The sequence below is a fragment of the Lonchura striata genome, chromosome 20, assembly GCF_046129695.1.
Source record: "Lonchura striata isolate bLonStr1 chromosome 20, bLonStr1.mat, whole genome shotgun sequence".
NCBI classification, from domain to species: domain Eukaryota; kingdom Metazoa; phylum Chordata; class Aves; order Passeriformes; family Estrildidae; genus Lonchura; species Lonchura striata.
This window is the reverse complement of record NC_134622.1, coordinates 7,507,899-7,521,192: the sequence shown is the minus strand read 5'-3', so window position 1 is coordinate 7,521,192 and position 13,294 is coordinate 7,507,899. Positions and strand designations below refer to the sequence as shown.

The following is a 13,294-nucleotide window of genomic DNA, read 5'->3' as shown; positions in this document are numbered from 1 at the left end:
GGGGCACTGGGGACATTGGTGACACTGGTGACACCAGTGACACTGGTGACACCGGGAGCGTAGTGACACTGGGAGGACAGTGGTGACACTGGTGACACTGGGGACATTGGTGACACTGGGAGCATGGTGACAGGGGAGGGGCACTGGGGACACTGGTGACATCGGGAGCATAGTGACAGGGGAGGGACACTGGTGACACTGGAGACACCAGGAGCATGATGACACTGGGGGGACACTGGGGACACTGGCAACACCGGCGACACCGAGAGCATGGTGACACTGGGACGACAGTGGTGGCACTGGTGACACCGGGAGCATGGTGACACTGGGGGGGCACTAGTGACACTGGTGACACCGGGAGAATGGTGACAGGGGAGGGACACTGGTGACACTGGTGACACCGGGAGCATGGTGACACTGGGAGGACACTGGTGACACTGGTGACACCGGGACCCCGCCGATGGCACCGGCAGGGGGCGCTCGCGCGTCCCCGCCCTGCTCCGCCGGGCCCTCGGCCGCTTCCATCCCACAATCCCCCGCGGCGCAGCGGCGCTCTGGCCCCGCGCCGTTGGCCAATGGCAGCGGGCGCCGCGCGCTTCCCGGCGTGCCCCGCGGCGCGCCAGCATGGCGGCTCCCATGGCCGCGGCTGCCGCCCGCGCCGCCCTCCGCGCCGCCGGAGCCGCCGCGGCGGGGCCGCTCCGGCTGCGAGCGGGTGCGCTGGGGCCGCGGGAGTCCTCTGGATGCGGGAGGTGGCGGGCGGGGCCGGCCGAGAGGCTTTGTGGTGGCTTGAGCGCTGCCCCGACGCGCGCGCGCGCTCGGTGTGTTTTGGGTTCGTTCTTGGTGAATTCGGTGTTTTCTTCCAGCCCGCCTCCCGGGGAGCCGCTGCGGCGGGATTATCGCGGCGCTGGGCGGGATCCCGAGCGTTCCCCGCCGCTGCAGCGGGAGCAGCTCGGCGCTGGGCACCCTCCTGGGCATCCCCGCCGAGGCCCCGCCCGCCGCTCCGGGCCAGCACCCGCCGCCCGTGGCCACCGACAAAGGTGAGTGCTCGCTCTGCCGCCCCGCCCCGGGGCGATCCCGACCCGCGGAGGGTTTGGCCGCGTCCCAGCTCCTCCTTTCCCTGGCAGAGGAGCAGAAGCGGCTGCTGGAGAGTCGGCCCGAGCAGCCCCAGCAGCCCAGGGTGCTGAGGATCGCCATCATCGGCGCTCCCAACGCCGGGAAATCCACGCTCTCCAACCAGCTCCTGGGCAGGAAGGTGAAGCTGGGGTGGGGCTCAGGCTGTTTGCCTGGGTTTTTGGCACGTCCCGGCTGTGTAACGTGCTGAATGAATTTCCTGCAGGTTTTCCCAGTCTCCAGGAAGGTGCACACCACCCGCTGCAAGGCCTGGGGTGTCATCACGCACGAGGACACGCAGCTGGTGAGTCCTGGAGCAGCATTTGCTCGTCTGTATCCTGTGGGATCACCTCTCGTTGCACAAAGATAGGGCTTTCCCCTGACCTCTCACTGCTGGCCAACGTGAAATGTTTGTTTTTCCTTTTTCTAGATCATCCTGGACACACCTGGCCTCACAAATCCCTTAAAAGCCAAAAGGTACTAGAACTGGGGTGGGGAGGGGGGTGTGTGCTGCCTAGCAAGAGTTGATAAAACAGGAATGTGATTTTCTCTGTGCAAGGTCTGTAAAACAGGAGCAAGATGAATGCATATTTTTAGCCTTACTTTGTTTTCCAATAATTTTTTTTGGTTGCAATTTCAGTAGCACACAGAGCCTGTGATGTCCCTTGAGCCTTTTTGTGTGTGGTTCTGTGAGTCTGCACATGACAAGGGATGTCACAACCCCTAAAGCAGCTTTGGGGCAGCTGGAATGAGGTTTCCCTCTAGTTTGAGAGGGAGGAACACAATTATAATGAAGCATGTCTGTTTTACTCATTTATATGTGTATTTCAGGCATAATTTAGATGAAACCATGCTGACAGACCCATGGGACAGCATGAAACACGCAGACTTAGGTGGGTTTTCAACTACTTTTTTTGGATCAAACCAAATCCTTTTCTGCCACACAAGTTCCCAGCTGTGGTATCTGCGTGTTTGCTGGCAGCACAGGCAGCCCAGGGAGTGTGAACAAGGAAGGAAAAGTAGAGAAAAGATGTGGAATATTGAGCTGAGGAGGGGATCAGAACTGCCTGATGCCAAGGGGAGGCACTTTGGGTTAATAATTGGCTTGGATGTTGAGATTTAGCACATGTGATGTCATTAGGATGACATAGGTAAGGTGCATTTTTAGTGTTTTCAATAAAATTCTTCTTTTTGTGCCTCTCCTGAGGAGGGGAGTGACCACAGACTCTAAAGCTGCAAGTGAACATTGTGGAAAATGTGGATTAATCCTGTTTCCCTCCCTCTTTCCTGGCAGTCCTGGTCCTGGTGGATGTGTCGGATCACTGGACACGGAACTCTCTGAGCAAGGAGGTGCTCAAGTGTCTCTCTCAGTTCCCCCACATCCCCAGTGTCCTGGTCCTGAACAAGGTAAATCCTGCTCCTTCTTCCTGCCTTCTTCAGGAAGGCACCAGCAGTGATGGGTTTTTGTGTTCCTGGTGTGTTAAAGGACACAGTTTTCCCCCTCTGCTCCAGAATATTGAGGGGGGTGTGTGTGTACCCATTGCAAGCACCCCTGAAGCTGTGCTGCTGTCTGGGGTTTCAATCCTCTGGTCACAAAATTCTGCTGTCCTGCAGCAGCTGCTTCCCTGGGTGCTTTCCTTTGGCTCCTTCAGATCCAGCTGTCCACTTCATTTAGGATAAATCCTGACACCTCTTTCTCTCTCTGACTTCAGGTGGATATACTAAAGAAGAAGTTTCTTCTGCTGGAAATAGCAACTGACCTGACAGAGGGAATTGTAAATGGAAAGAAACTGGAAGTGAAATCTGCACTTCAACAGGATTCCAGTTCTTCAGCAAAGTCTCCCCTTCATGTCAGTCAGGCTTCTCCACGTGAAAGCAAGGTCCCAGGGTCTCCCTTTGGGCAGGAAAATAATCAGGCCCAGGAAGGCTCTGGTTTGGACAAGAGCAGTGATGCTGGGGGTGCTGGCACAGAGGAAGCCCAAGAGCCAAAGCACCATGGACACAAGGATCTAAAAGATACGAAAGGCTGGCCACACTTCCAGGAGATCTTCATGCTGGCAGCTCTCCATGGGGAGGAGGTGGATACACTCAAGGTAACTCCAGTCTGAACTTGTGTCACACCTGGAGCCTGGGGTGGGACCCCAGCTCTTCATACAGAGCCTCAGCTTCTGTTCCTGGCCTGGGAGCGGGGAAAGTGTCACGTGTCAACCTGGGATGTGTCCCTCCTGCATCTGCAGGGCTTTCTGTGCAAAACTCTTACCTGGGGCTCTCCAAACAGCAAGGAATCCACCCACTGCTGTCTCTCAGCTCCAGGGCTTCTGTGGGCTTTTCTGTGATACACACAGCCCTAGGGAGGGGTTTCAGAGCTTCCCTTTCTCCTGTCCCTGCCCAAAGCACCAAACCACCGCCCTGCAGCAGTGCCCTCTCTGCAGGAGGAGCCCAGGGGTGTTGGCACTGTGTGGGTGACACGTGGCAGCTGGTGGGGGTGTGTTGTGCCCACAGAGGTACCTCCTGATGCAAGCCAAGCCAGGCCCTTGGGAATTCCACAGCGACGTCCTGACCAACCAGTCACCCCAGGAGATCTGTGATAATATCATCAGGGAGAAGGTCCTGGAGTACCTGCCACTGGAAGTGCCTTATGGAGTGACTCAGGTGGGAAGTGTGCCCAGGCAGGCTTGGCCTTGAGCTGTCTTACTGGGAATTTCGGGCTGTGTGATGAGAATCCCCTTGTTGGGATCTGTGGGGTGACTCAGTGCTTGCAGGTGTGCTCCAAGACCCTTTCTGTGTGTGAAGGGGCCACCCTTGTGTGCTGGTGTCTCCCAGGGAGTGGTGTTGGGGGTTTCTGAGGATTTTCCAGGATTGCTGAGGGCTCGCTTGCTGTCACAGGTGACGGACATATGGAAGGAAGGAGAATGTGGGGAGCTCCTCATCGTGCAGAGCCTCCTGGTGCCAAGGGAGTCTCATAAGGTGAGTGAAGGATGAAAGATGGGATGCTGGACAGCATGAAGGGAGGTTCCCCAAGTCCAACTCCTGCATTCTTGCTGTGCTCCCTCTCCCTCTCTTTTGGGAAGAGCCATGTACCCAATACTGTCTATTCAGTAGCAGCTTACACCTTCCCAAAGTTGCCTCACCATTTAATGCTGGAATTTCCCTCATTTCTTCTGTGGCTGCACCATTCTCCTGGGCCATGTAAGGGTGAGTTTGATGATGTTCTCTCTGGGTTTTAACACAGAGGATGTTGATTGGAAGAGGAGGAAGGGTCATCAGCAGGATTGCTCAGGAGGCTAGCCAGGACCTGATGAACGCTTTCCTGTGTGAAGTCCGCCTGAAGCTCAAGGTGGAGGTGAAGGGTTGAGCACTTGGTGTGTTTTAACAGCCCTTCAACTCTCAGATCATGTGGAGAAACCACTCCTGGGGGTATCCTGGCACGTTTGTTGAATCCAGAAATAGAGGATGATGGAGTTACTATGGTTACTTCAGACCTTCTATGGCATCTGACCTGGGGACAGACACTGGAGAATCAGCTGCACCCGTGATTCTGGCACTGCATTTCCAGAGCTGCCACCTGCTTCTTTTGGGCCGTGTCTCATGTCCTTGCTCTCAGGTGTTTGTATGTGGAGGTTCAGGAGCATCTGCTGCTGTGTAGCAAACAAGGGGTCACAGTGAAGGATTGTCAGCACGTGTTTGTATTCTCTTCTGAAGGCTGAATCATGGTCACACAGGAGGACGAGGCCGCCCCAGCCCACCTGATGGTCTCATGTTGACTTTTCTCCCCGCCCTTTTGAAGCTGGTGGGTGCAGGGAGTCAGTTGTAGGGGTTTGCTGGCAGCTGGAACATCTGTAATGCCTGACTGGTTTGTCTGTCATGCAAACCAGCATGGACCCACGTTTTAGGAATTCCAGTCGTTTATTGCATCACTTCCAAGTCCACACTTTTTGCACCAGGGTCACAGATACAAACACAGCAGCTGTTGCAGCTAAAGAAAACCCCAAAGTGGGAAGAGCAGCAGGTTCTGCAGCTCAGGTGTAACAGAGAGCACCTGGCACAGGTGAGGCTGGAGGAGCAGGGCTGGCTCTGCAGAGCCTTTGGCATGGTGGAGCCTGGCACCACATGTGTGTGCCTGGACCTGGTGTTCAGGGCTTGTTTTGTCTCTTTGCCCAGCATTTGGAGCACTGGGTACCTTCCTGCCAGAAATCCAGGTGAATCTCCATGTGCAGTTATAAATCAACATCCCTGAGGGAAGAAAACCCCAGCAGTGAAGAGATTGGGAAGGGTCTGGAACCCAACTCTGCTCAGCCCCTTGTTCTTTGCTGGTGCACTGTGAAAGAGATGTTTTACCCTTCTGCTGAAGAATTCTATCTGGAATGTGAGATAACTGAAAACTCCATTGGGAAACCTGCACGGAGTGTCCTCTTGTTTCCCAGGAGCAGGGGGTGCTGTGGTCCTTTGGATGCTGCTGTCCAACTTTTGTATTTCCCTTGCAATAAAATGAGGTCCCAGCACAAGTGATTGTTCTCTCTTTTGTTCCTCCCTGGGAGCCTGACCTCACTGCCACCACCTTCCCTCTGTTTTATTCCAGCTCAAACCAGGGCACTTTCATGTCATTCCTCCTTCCCAGCTGAGCTTTAGATCCTGTTTTCTGAGCTGTGACTTCGGAAGGTTGCACCCTGTGGGGGGAAAAGCTGGGTAAGCAGGGTTGGAGGGATCTCATGGCAAGCTGTCCCCTCTGTGTGGCTGTGTCGTGGTAGGGGTCAGGATCACCCTGTGCTGCCCCAGAGCTTCATCCCAGGCTGCTTCCAGGGATGGAGCCGAGTGCCCACAGCAACAGCCACTCCTGGGGGCAGTGGAGATGCTCTTGGCATGGCAAGGGGTGAAGTGTCTCACCTCCCCGACCTGCAGCTCCTTAATGAGCTTTGAGAATTAGGTTAATTATCCCATTGCAAGCCCATTGCAGGGGTGCCAATCATCCCTTCCCTGTGGGAAAAAACTCCATGAAGGACTGACCCCAGGTATGTGGGGGAGACCTCAGCGTGGGCAGCACCGGAGCTGTGGCAGAGCCCCCTCTGTGTCCCCTTCCTGACCCACCTGCATCTCCCTGTCCCCCCTCCTGTCCCTTCATGTCCTCCCTGTACCCCTGCCATGACCTCATGTCCTCCCTATGTCCCCCCATGTCCTTCCTATGTCCCTGCTTGTTCCCCACATGTCCCTTTCACATTCTCCCTGTGTCTCCCCTCAGTGTCCCCCAGTGTGTCCCTGCCATGTCCCTCCCTCAATGTCCCCCAATGCATCCCTGCCGTGTCCCTCACGTCCCTCAATGTCCCCCAGTGTGTCCCCACCGTGTCCCTCCCTCATGCCCCTCAATGTCCTCCAGTGTGTGCCGTGTCTCTCCCTCATGCCCCTCAATGTCCCCCAATATATCCCCACCATGTCCCTCCCTCATGCCCCTCAATGTCCTCCAGTGTGTCCCCGCCGTGTCCCTCCCTCACATCCCTCAGTGTGCCCCAGTGTGTCCCCACCGTGTCCCTCCCTCATACCCCGCAATACCCCCAAAGTTTCCCTGCCATGTCCCTCATGCCCCTCAATGTCCCCCAGTGTGTCCCCACCGTGTCCCTCCCTCATGCCCCCAATGTCGCCCAGAGTGTCCCCGCCATGTCCCTCAATGTCCCCCAGTGTGTCCCCGCCATGTCCCTCAATGTCCCCCAGTGTGTCCCTGCCGTGTCCCTCCCTCATACCCCGCAATACCCCCGAAGTTTCCCTGCCGTGTCCCTCCCTCATGTCCCTCAGTGTTCCCCAGAGTGTCCCCGCCATGTCCCTCAGTGTCCCCCAATGTGTCCCCACCGTGTCCCTCCCTCATGCCCCTCAGTGTTCCCCAGTGTGTCCCTGCCGTGTCCCTCCCCCAATGTCTCCCAGTGTGTCCCCGCCATGTCCCTCAGTGTCCCCCAGTGTGTCCCTGCCGTGTCCCTCCCTCATACCCCGCAATACCCCCGAAGTTTCCCCGCCGTGTCCCTCCCTCATGCCCCTCAGTGTCCCCCAGTGTGTCCCCGCCGTGTCCCTCCCTCACGTCTCCAGTGCCCCCCGTGTCCCCCTCCCCTGCACTACCCCCGGTTACCGGCAGGGGGCGGCGCGGCGCTGCCCCCCCCATTCCCCCCCGCTCCCCTCCCTGGCTCGCGGGGCCGCGCGTGCGCGGGGCGGGGCGGGCGGCGCGCGGGCCGCGCATGCGCGGGGGCGGCTGCGCAGCCAGCACGGCCGGGGCGGGCGGCGGCGGCGGCGGCGGCGGGGCCGGGCGGGCACAGCGGCGGCGGCGCCATGAGGCCCGGGCAGGGGCACCGAGAGTAAGTGCGGCACGCGGCGGGAGCGACAGGGCGCGGCCCCGCCGTCACCTCCGCCTCGTCATCCTCCTCCTCCTCCTCCTCCTCCCGCTCACAGCGCGGCGGGACCGCCGCGGTTCGTACCCCCCCACCACCATTGTCCTTCCCGGGCGTCCCCTCCCCCCGCCCGCTGGGGCATCGCCGGTGTGGCCACCCGCCCCCCTGTCGCGACACCCGCCGCCTGTCGCGACAGTCGCTGCCATCGCGCCTCCCCGGGGTGTCCCCCGCTCAGCGCGGAGCTCCCAGACCCGCCGGTAGCCCCGGTAGCCGCGTTAGCTGTCCCCGGGCACCGCGCACACGGCCCGGATCGCGATAGCGCGTCAGCCGTCGCGACAGAAGTGCCGTCAGGGGGAAGGGGGGATTGCGGTCGCAGTGCGAGCACATCCTTTGTGTGATTCTTCCCCAAGAAAAGTGTCTTTTTGCAAGAGACCCGCAGGCTGGTTTGGGCTGGAAGGGACCTCAAAGCGCGTCTTTCCCACGGGCAGGGAACAGGTATCGTCAATAAATCATCCGCCGTTTTTATTCCCTACCAACCCATTTTCAAGTGTCTGAAGACGAAGAAGAAGAAGGAAACTGCAGAGCTGGACTCCAGTTCTCAGTCCACTCGTGCAGCCAAGTACTGAGATGGTTTTGGTGCTGCAGCGTGTGAACCTCCCCGACCAACACCTGCGAGGGCTCACAGACGTCTCTCACCCTCCCTTGGTAGCACTGGTACAAGTTTAGGCTAAATCACAGATGCAGGTTGATTAGTTCTACCAGAATTCGTTCTGCTCGCCTCTTACTACAGTCCTTTATTTTTCCATAGTCACATTCTCAAGAAAATACAAGTTTTTCTGGAAAACTTTTTGCAGCAATACTTTTTCCCTCCTTATTGCACAAACCCTGTTCTTTGTTGCTCCGGTCGCTGCGGGAGAGGAGGGAGCTGGGAGCTCTCAGGAGATAAGGCTGGGTTCCTAAGTGATGTCATTTGTGCTGGAGCAAGGGTAGTGACTTTGTGATGGAATAAATCCTCCTGGACGTGTTGGGGCTTTGTGACTCTGTGTGTGTGTGCACTGTGGAAACTTCGTCTGATTCAGCAGCCGGCTGAGAAAATTCTGTGCTCCACAGTGAGGGAATAGAGTGATGAGAGTTGCATTTTCCTTTCAGCCTATTTTTTTCTGATCAGGTCTTTTTAAGAATCTGAGCTTTAGTTAGAGTCTGTTTATTTAAGTGGGTGCATAAAGCAGTGGGGAAAGATGCTGTTCAGATGTCTTACAGGTACTGGAGGTGGGGAGAGCAGAGTTTTGCAGCCAGCAGCAGAGTGAAGGATTCAGGGAGAGCTTTTCGGTGGATCTGGTGTCATGTAAAGCCAGTCCAGAGGGTTTGGAAATTTGGAGATGAAAAGCATTGATAACAGAAAGCAAACTTAAAGCAAATGCATTCACTATTAATTTTCAGCAGAGGAGGGTTTAGATCAAAAGCGAGTCAGAGGGTAGGGTTTGCAATTAGCACAGAATCTAAGCTTTCATGGAGAAATGCTTCCATGAAAGAAAGGCTATTTGTTTTCCAAATGATATTTACACTGGGTAGAATTACTGAGGTGAAGAAAAGAGAATTGCCCCTTGTCTGGGGGAGCACAGGTCGAGCAGGAGCTGGAAGAGGAGTTGATGAATTGGCTGTAATTCTCAGGCATCGCTTCAAATATTTTCAATATTTCTCAACTATTTTAAGAAGCTGTATTGAATTCCAGCCCAACCAGCCTGATAGTCTGGAGAGAGGAAGGATGCGTATTGCTGGAGCAAGAATTAAGCAAAAATAGATAAATCTGGCATAATGGATGACAAGGGAAAGCTGATTGCTGAAAGATGCTGGCATGCTCTGTTTTTGCATGCTTGGCATATATTCTGTTGTGTTACATGGCTTTTGAAGTGTAAAAAAAAAAAAAGAAAGAAATCTCATTTTGTGCTGAGATAAAAGAAAAAGCAGGTGCTTAAATTCTGCTAAGGATCAGCTTTGATACTGACATGAAGTAGTGACCTCGCTTGCATTTACCCCCCTGTCGTTTTGTGAACTTCTCAGTTGAATAAATAATTCACTTAGCACCAAATAAATGCCATTTAATAAGATGGTATTTTTGATCCCCCTTTCACTTCACATTGCAAACAGCTTCACACTTTTTCAGCTTGAGCACAGCCTGGGGTGCTATTTCTGTTAATAACATTAAAAATATGTTGGAGAATGTCCACATAGTATTGTTTTTTCTCCAAATGTGAAATTAAGGAACCGTTGTGTTCTCTGCAGCTTGGATATTTGCCTTCATTTAAGCCTTATTTGTATTTGTTTCAAGTTGTCCTCTGATAGATAAGCTTTTGTATCTATGCTTGCTTCTGGGAACTGTTACCAGATCAAGAGAATTAAGGATTTTTGTCAAGGACTGAAGTATCTGTATTTCCCAGAAGCTCATACAATGTGTAGGAACCTCAGCTTGTGTCCTCTGCTGCACTTGCTGAAATGCCTGGATGTGGGATAGAAACTTTTCTCAGCGTTTCCACTGCAATATTTTACTTTTTAACATTGGTCTGTCCATTCATTTTTACTCTTCTTTATTTTTGACCACGACTTGTTATTGGCCAGCACACGGAGGTGGGGAAAGAAGGAAGTAGAAAATTTTGCCTTGGCTGGCCTCACCCTAAAAACCTCCATCACCAAAACATTTTATTCCTGGCTCACTCATCTTCGGTGAGGTAACAGTGAGGAGAGTCACAGATTTATGAAGTGACTTGCAGGATTCTGGGATTTGTGGAGTTGCTAAATACACCACCCAGAACATAGCCAGAGCCTGATTTGTTTGAGTTATTTAACAGATGATCAGCACTTTTAAATAATTGCTTTAAGAACATGTAGTTCACTGAAATGCTACACCCAGCAGGTGAGTAACAGGTCACTCTGTTGTGTAGTAGTACACTGCATCCAGGGCCTGCTGACTCTTCAGAGGCTGTTTTTGGGGTAAGATCCTCCTGAGGATGTGTAAAGTTTTCACAATTTTCTGCATCTGTAATGATTCTATCACCCTTTCCAATTTTCAGCATTTGAGATGTTTAAACAATTTAATATGTTCTCAAACTAGGAAGTGAAGTGAATAATTGAATTTTTTATTTCTTGTGTGGTATGCCACATTCCCATTTTCCCATTGTATTTTGTGACTCGTGTTGAAATCTTTACCACACAGATTTTGTAGCAGTTTTTTCTTTTAATTCCAGATTGTTACTTTGACTGTGAATGCTAAAATGAGTTTGTCACATTATTCATCTTTCTACTTAAAAAAAAAAAAAAAAAAACAACAAACTTTCCAAATACTGATTGAGGAACAGAGCTCCTGAATAGGCATTCTGCTGGCTGACATCCAGAAAAGTTGTTCTGAACTTTACCTGAAGATATTTTTCCAAGGGGTTGTAATCTTTCAAAAGCTGATTTTACTGTCCAAGCAGGGCATAGCTTGGCCTATACCTGGAGCTGACAGAGATCTCTGTGTTCATCTGCTGCTGGTTCCTATGTTTTTAGTAATTTGATTTAAGTTAACACTTAAGAAGCCAGCAGCTGTAGCTCATGGCTGATCCAACCTCACGGATCCTATAGGTGCCTTTTCCTTATTTCAGCACATTCTGTCTGGGTGTCTCCACACCTCCCCACTCATTTTGTATTTGTTACATGTTTGCTATAATTATTTCCCCATTGTGCTTAAGAATTACTCTTCATTTATATATTCCCATTGCTTAACTTCTTTATGCTGTGTGTGAAGATTAGTCCAAGTTTCCAGGGTTTATGAGGAAAATGGTTATATTTCATTCTTGGAATAATTTCACAGGAATGTAATTTGGCTGCAGCGTGGGTTTGGTAGGGAATAGTGGGGGTGTAACACTTGGGGATGAAAACTGGGAAAGATTTTTCATCTGAGTTCCCAAGTCCCATGCAGGAATTCTGGAGCGCTTGGAATGCGTGGAGCACTGGGTCCTTGATTTATTTCGAGATAAGTGAACTGTGCACTGATGGGTGTACTAGGGGAAATGTTTTAGAAAACAGGTCCTCTATAAAAGCAGCATGTCTGAGACAAACCTTTAAGTACAATTCTGCTGAATTAGGTGACAGATCCTGCCTGCAGCAGGTGTGGGTCCTGTAGGATTTTCAGTGGGCAGCGAGTGCTAACATTTAATTTCTTACGGTGCCTGTAGTAAAGGTGATGTAGAAAAGGTGAACCATGAAAGTGCAGCTATTTTTAGTTTTAAAGAAAAAAAAAAAACCAGTCAGAAAATGATCTACTAAGTGATACATTGCTGACGTCTGTAGTGCAGCCAACCCAATTAAGGTGCCGTATATTGTTTCCAGCAGGATTCTGATTGTTTCTAATTTGGGAACCACGCGAGAGCAATGGAAATAGGTGAAACACCATGCTCTGCTCTTCAGAGCGATCCAGCATCCAGTTGTTCTCTGTCATTTCCTTCCTCATACTGGGACAATCTCCCTGGGCTGGTTAAGGTGGGAGCCACGCATTAAAAAAAAAAAAAAAGTGTTTTTGTTGGTAAAATATCCCATAAGTCAGTGTTGAGCGCTGTGGATTCTTTTCTCATTTCCTGCCCCCAGCATATCCTTTGCTGTATCCTGCTGTCCCTCTCCTTGCCTTCATGTTGTTAAACTTGGAGTGTTCATGTTGGAGGATGTGTGTCTCACAGTCCTGCCCTTTCCTGTGGCTGTCCCTTGCCACTCATTTTGTTCCTCTCTGTAGACAGTTGCTGCATGGAAAACACTTTGAAAAATATTGTAAGGTGACTGTCTTGAGCCAATACCACATATATCTATGTATATATGTATAGATCTAGTTTAAATTCTGTTGGAAGGAAATCTTTGTATGAATCTTTTTCAAAAAATTATGCAGATGCTCCCACTCTCCAAAGTAAACTTCCTCCTCTGCTTATCTTTTTTTAAACCTGGAATGAAAACCAGCATGTCTTCTTAACATCTGGAAAGGAGAGCCCTTCATGCCTACTTTGTGTTCTTTTATCCAGCATTGTTCTTCATTCATCCTTCTGTTCTGGCACTGGTTTTCTTAATTTGTTGTCTTCTAAGCTGAAGGAATGTCATGTGCTTTGGCTTTGTTGTGGACAAGGAAAATTAGGGATTTGCTCACCCTTGTCTTCCAGCTCATCAGCGTGTTCTGATTCTGGGTTGGTTTTTATTTTCTTCAGCTACAGCAAAACCCTCAGCTTTTGCCTCGAATGGATGATGTGTTCCTGGAGCTGGTAATTTGTGCATCCCTTGACTTTAAATTGTTCACAGCTCTGCTGAGCATTTGTGAATGAGTGTGGAGGAAAATCAATATATGAAAAAGCCAGAGTAGGGGAGAGAAAACAGGTCTTCCAGCACCTTTTCCTGGTCACACCATTGCCTGATTTAGTTTTTGTGTCTGTGAACTCTTTAGTGTTTAAATTTAGAAATGGATTGTTTTGGAACAAGTCACTTTTAAGATCGTTTCCAGGAGATTTGTGTGTAATTTAATCCCATTCAGGTTTGCTGCTCTCTGATCTGCTTGTTCTGCAAGACTTCAGGTTCTCTGTTTCCCTCTCCTCTCCCACTATATTCTACAAATCTGCTGGGGCTTTTTTCCAGTCAAACTGCAGCAGCATTTATGAATCCTTTTATACCTTTTCTGTTCCCTGTTTCTATTCATTAACAAGGTGGTGTTTCTTATAATAACCTGGAGGTTTAAAAAATGTAACTTCAGTGTCTCTGAAGGATCTCACTAGTGATAATTAGAAATTAGAATTATTAGGAATGAATGTATG

General features: G+C 51.3%; 2 protein-coding genes across 3 annotated transcripts in view; both read left to right on the top strand.

Moving 5' to 3' along the window:
- Positions 1 to 624: 624 nt before the first annotated feature.
- Positions 625 to 5,615, top strand: ERAL1 (Era like 12S mitochondrial rRNA chaperone 1). The gene is made up of 11 exons (XM_077787519.1): positions 625 to 712; positions 864 to 1,037; positions 1,125 to 1,252; positions 1,337 to 1,414; positions 1,541 to 1,587; positions 1,942 to 2,003; positions 2,405 to 2,517; positions 2,823 to 3,203; positions 3,613 to 3,762; positions 3,997 to 4,077; positions 4,343 to 5,615. Exons 1-11 carry the CDS (start codon positions 625 to 627, stop codon positions 4,463 to 4,465), a joined length of 1,425 nt encoding a protein of 474 aa, XP_077643645.1. The 3' UTR covers positions 4,466 to 5,615.
- A 1,747-nt stretch (positions 5,616 to 7,362) lies between these two features.
- The window catches only part of FAM222B (family with sequence similarity 222 member B), a 33,530-nt gene continuing 27,598 nt past the window's right edge, over positions 7,363 to 13,294 (top strand). For both annotated transcript variants that reach the window (XM_021550899.3, XM_021550896.3), the window contains exon 1: positions 7,363 to 7,442. The gene's annotated coding sequence lies outside the window, so the exon portion shown is untranslated. The remainder of the gene's footprint in view (positions 7,443 to 13,294) is intronic.

Excerpts from the sequence above, each read along its gene's own strand:
- ERAL1 (XM_077787519.1), top strand. The coding sequence starts at position 625 with ATGGCGGCTCCCATGGCCGCGGCTGCCGCCCGCGCCGCCCTCCGCGCC. Across the intron at positions 1,253-1,336 it reads ACCAGCTCCTGGGCAGGAAG|GTTTTCCCAGTCTCCAGGAA; the intron begins GTGAAGCTGGGG and ends AATTTCCTGCAG. Across the intron at positions 1,588-1,941 it reads AATCCCTTAAAAGCCAAAAG|GCATAATTTAGATGAAACCA; the intron begins GTACTAGAACTG and ends TGTGTATTTCAG.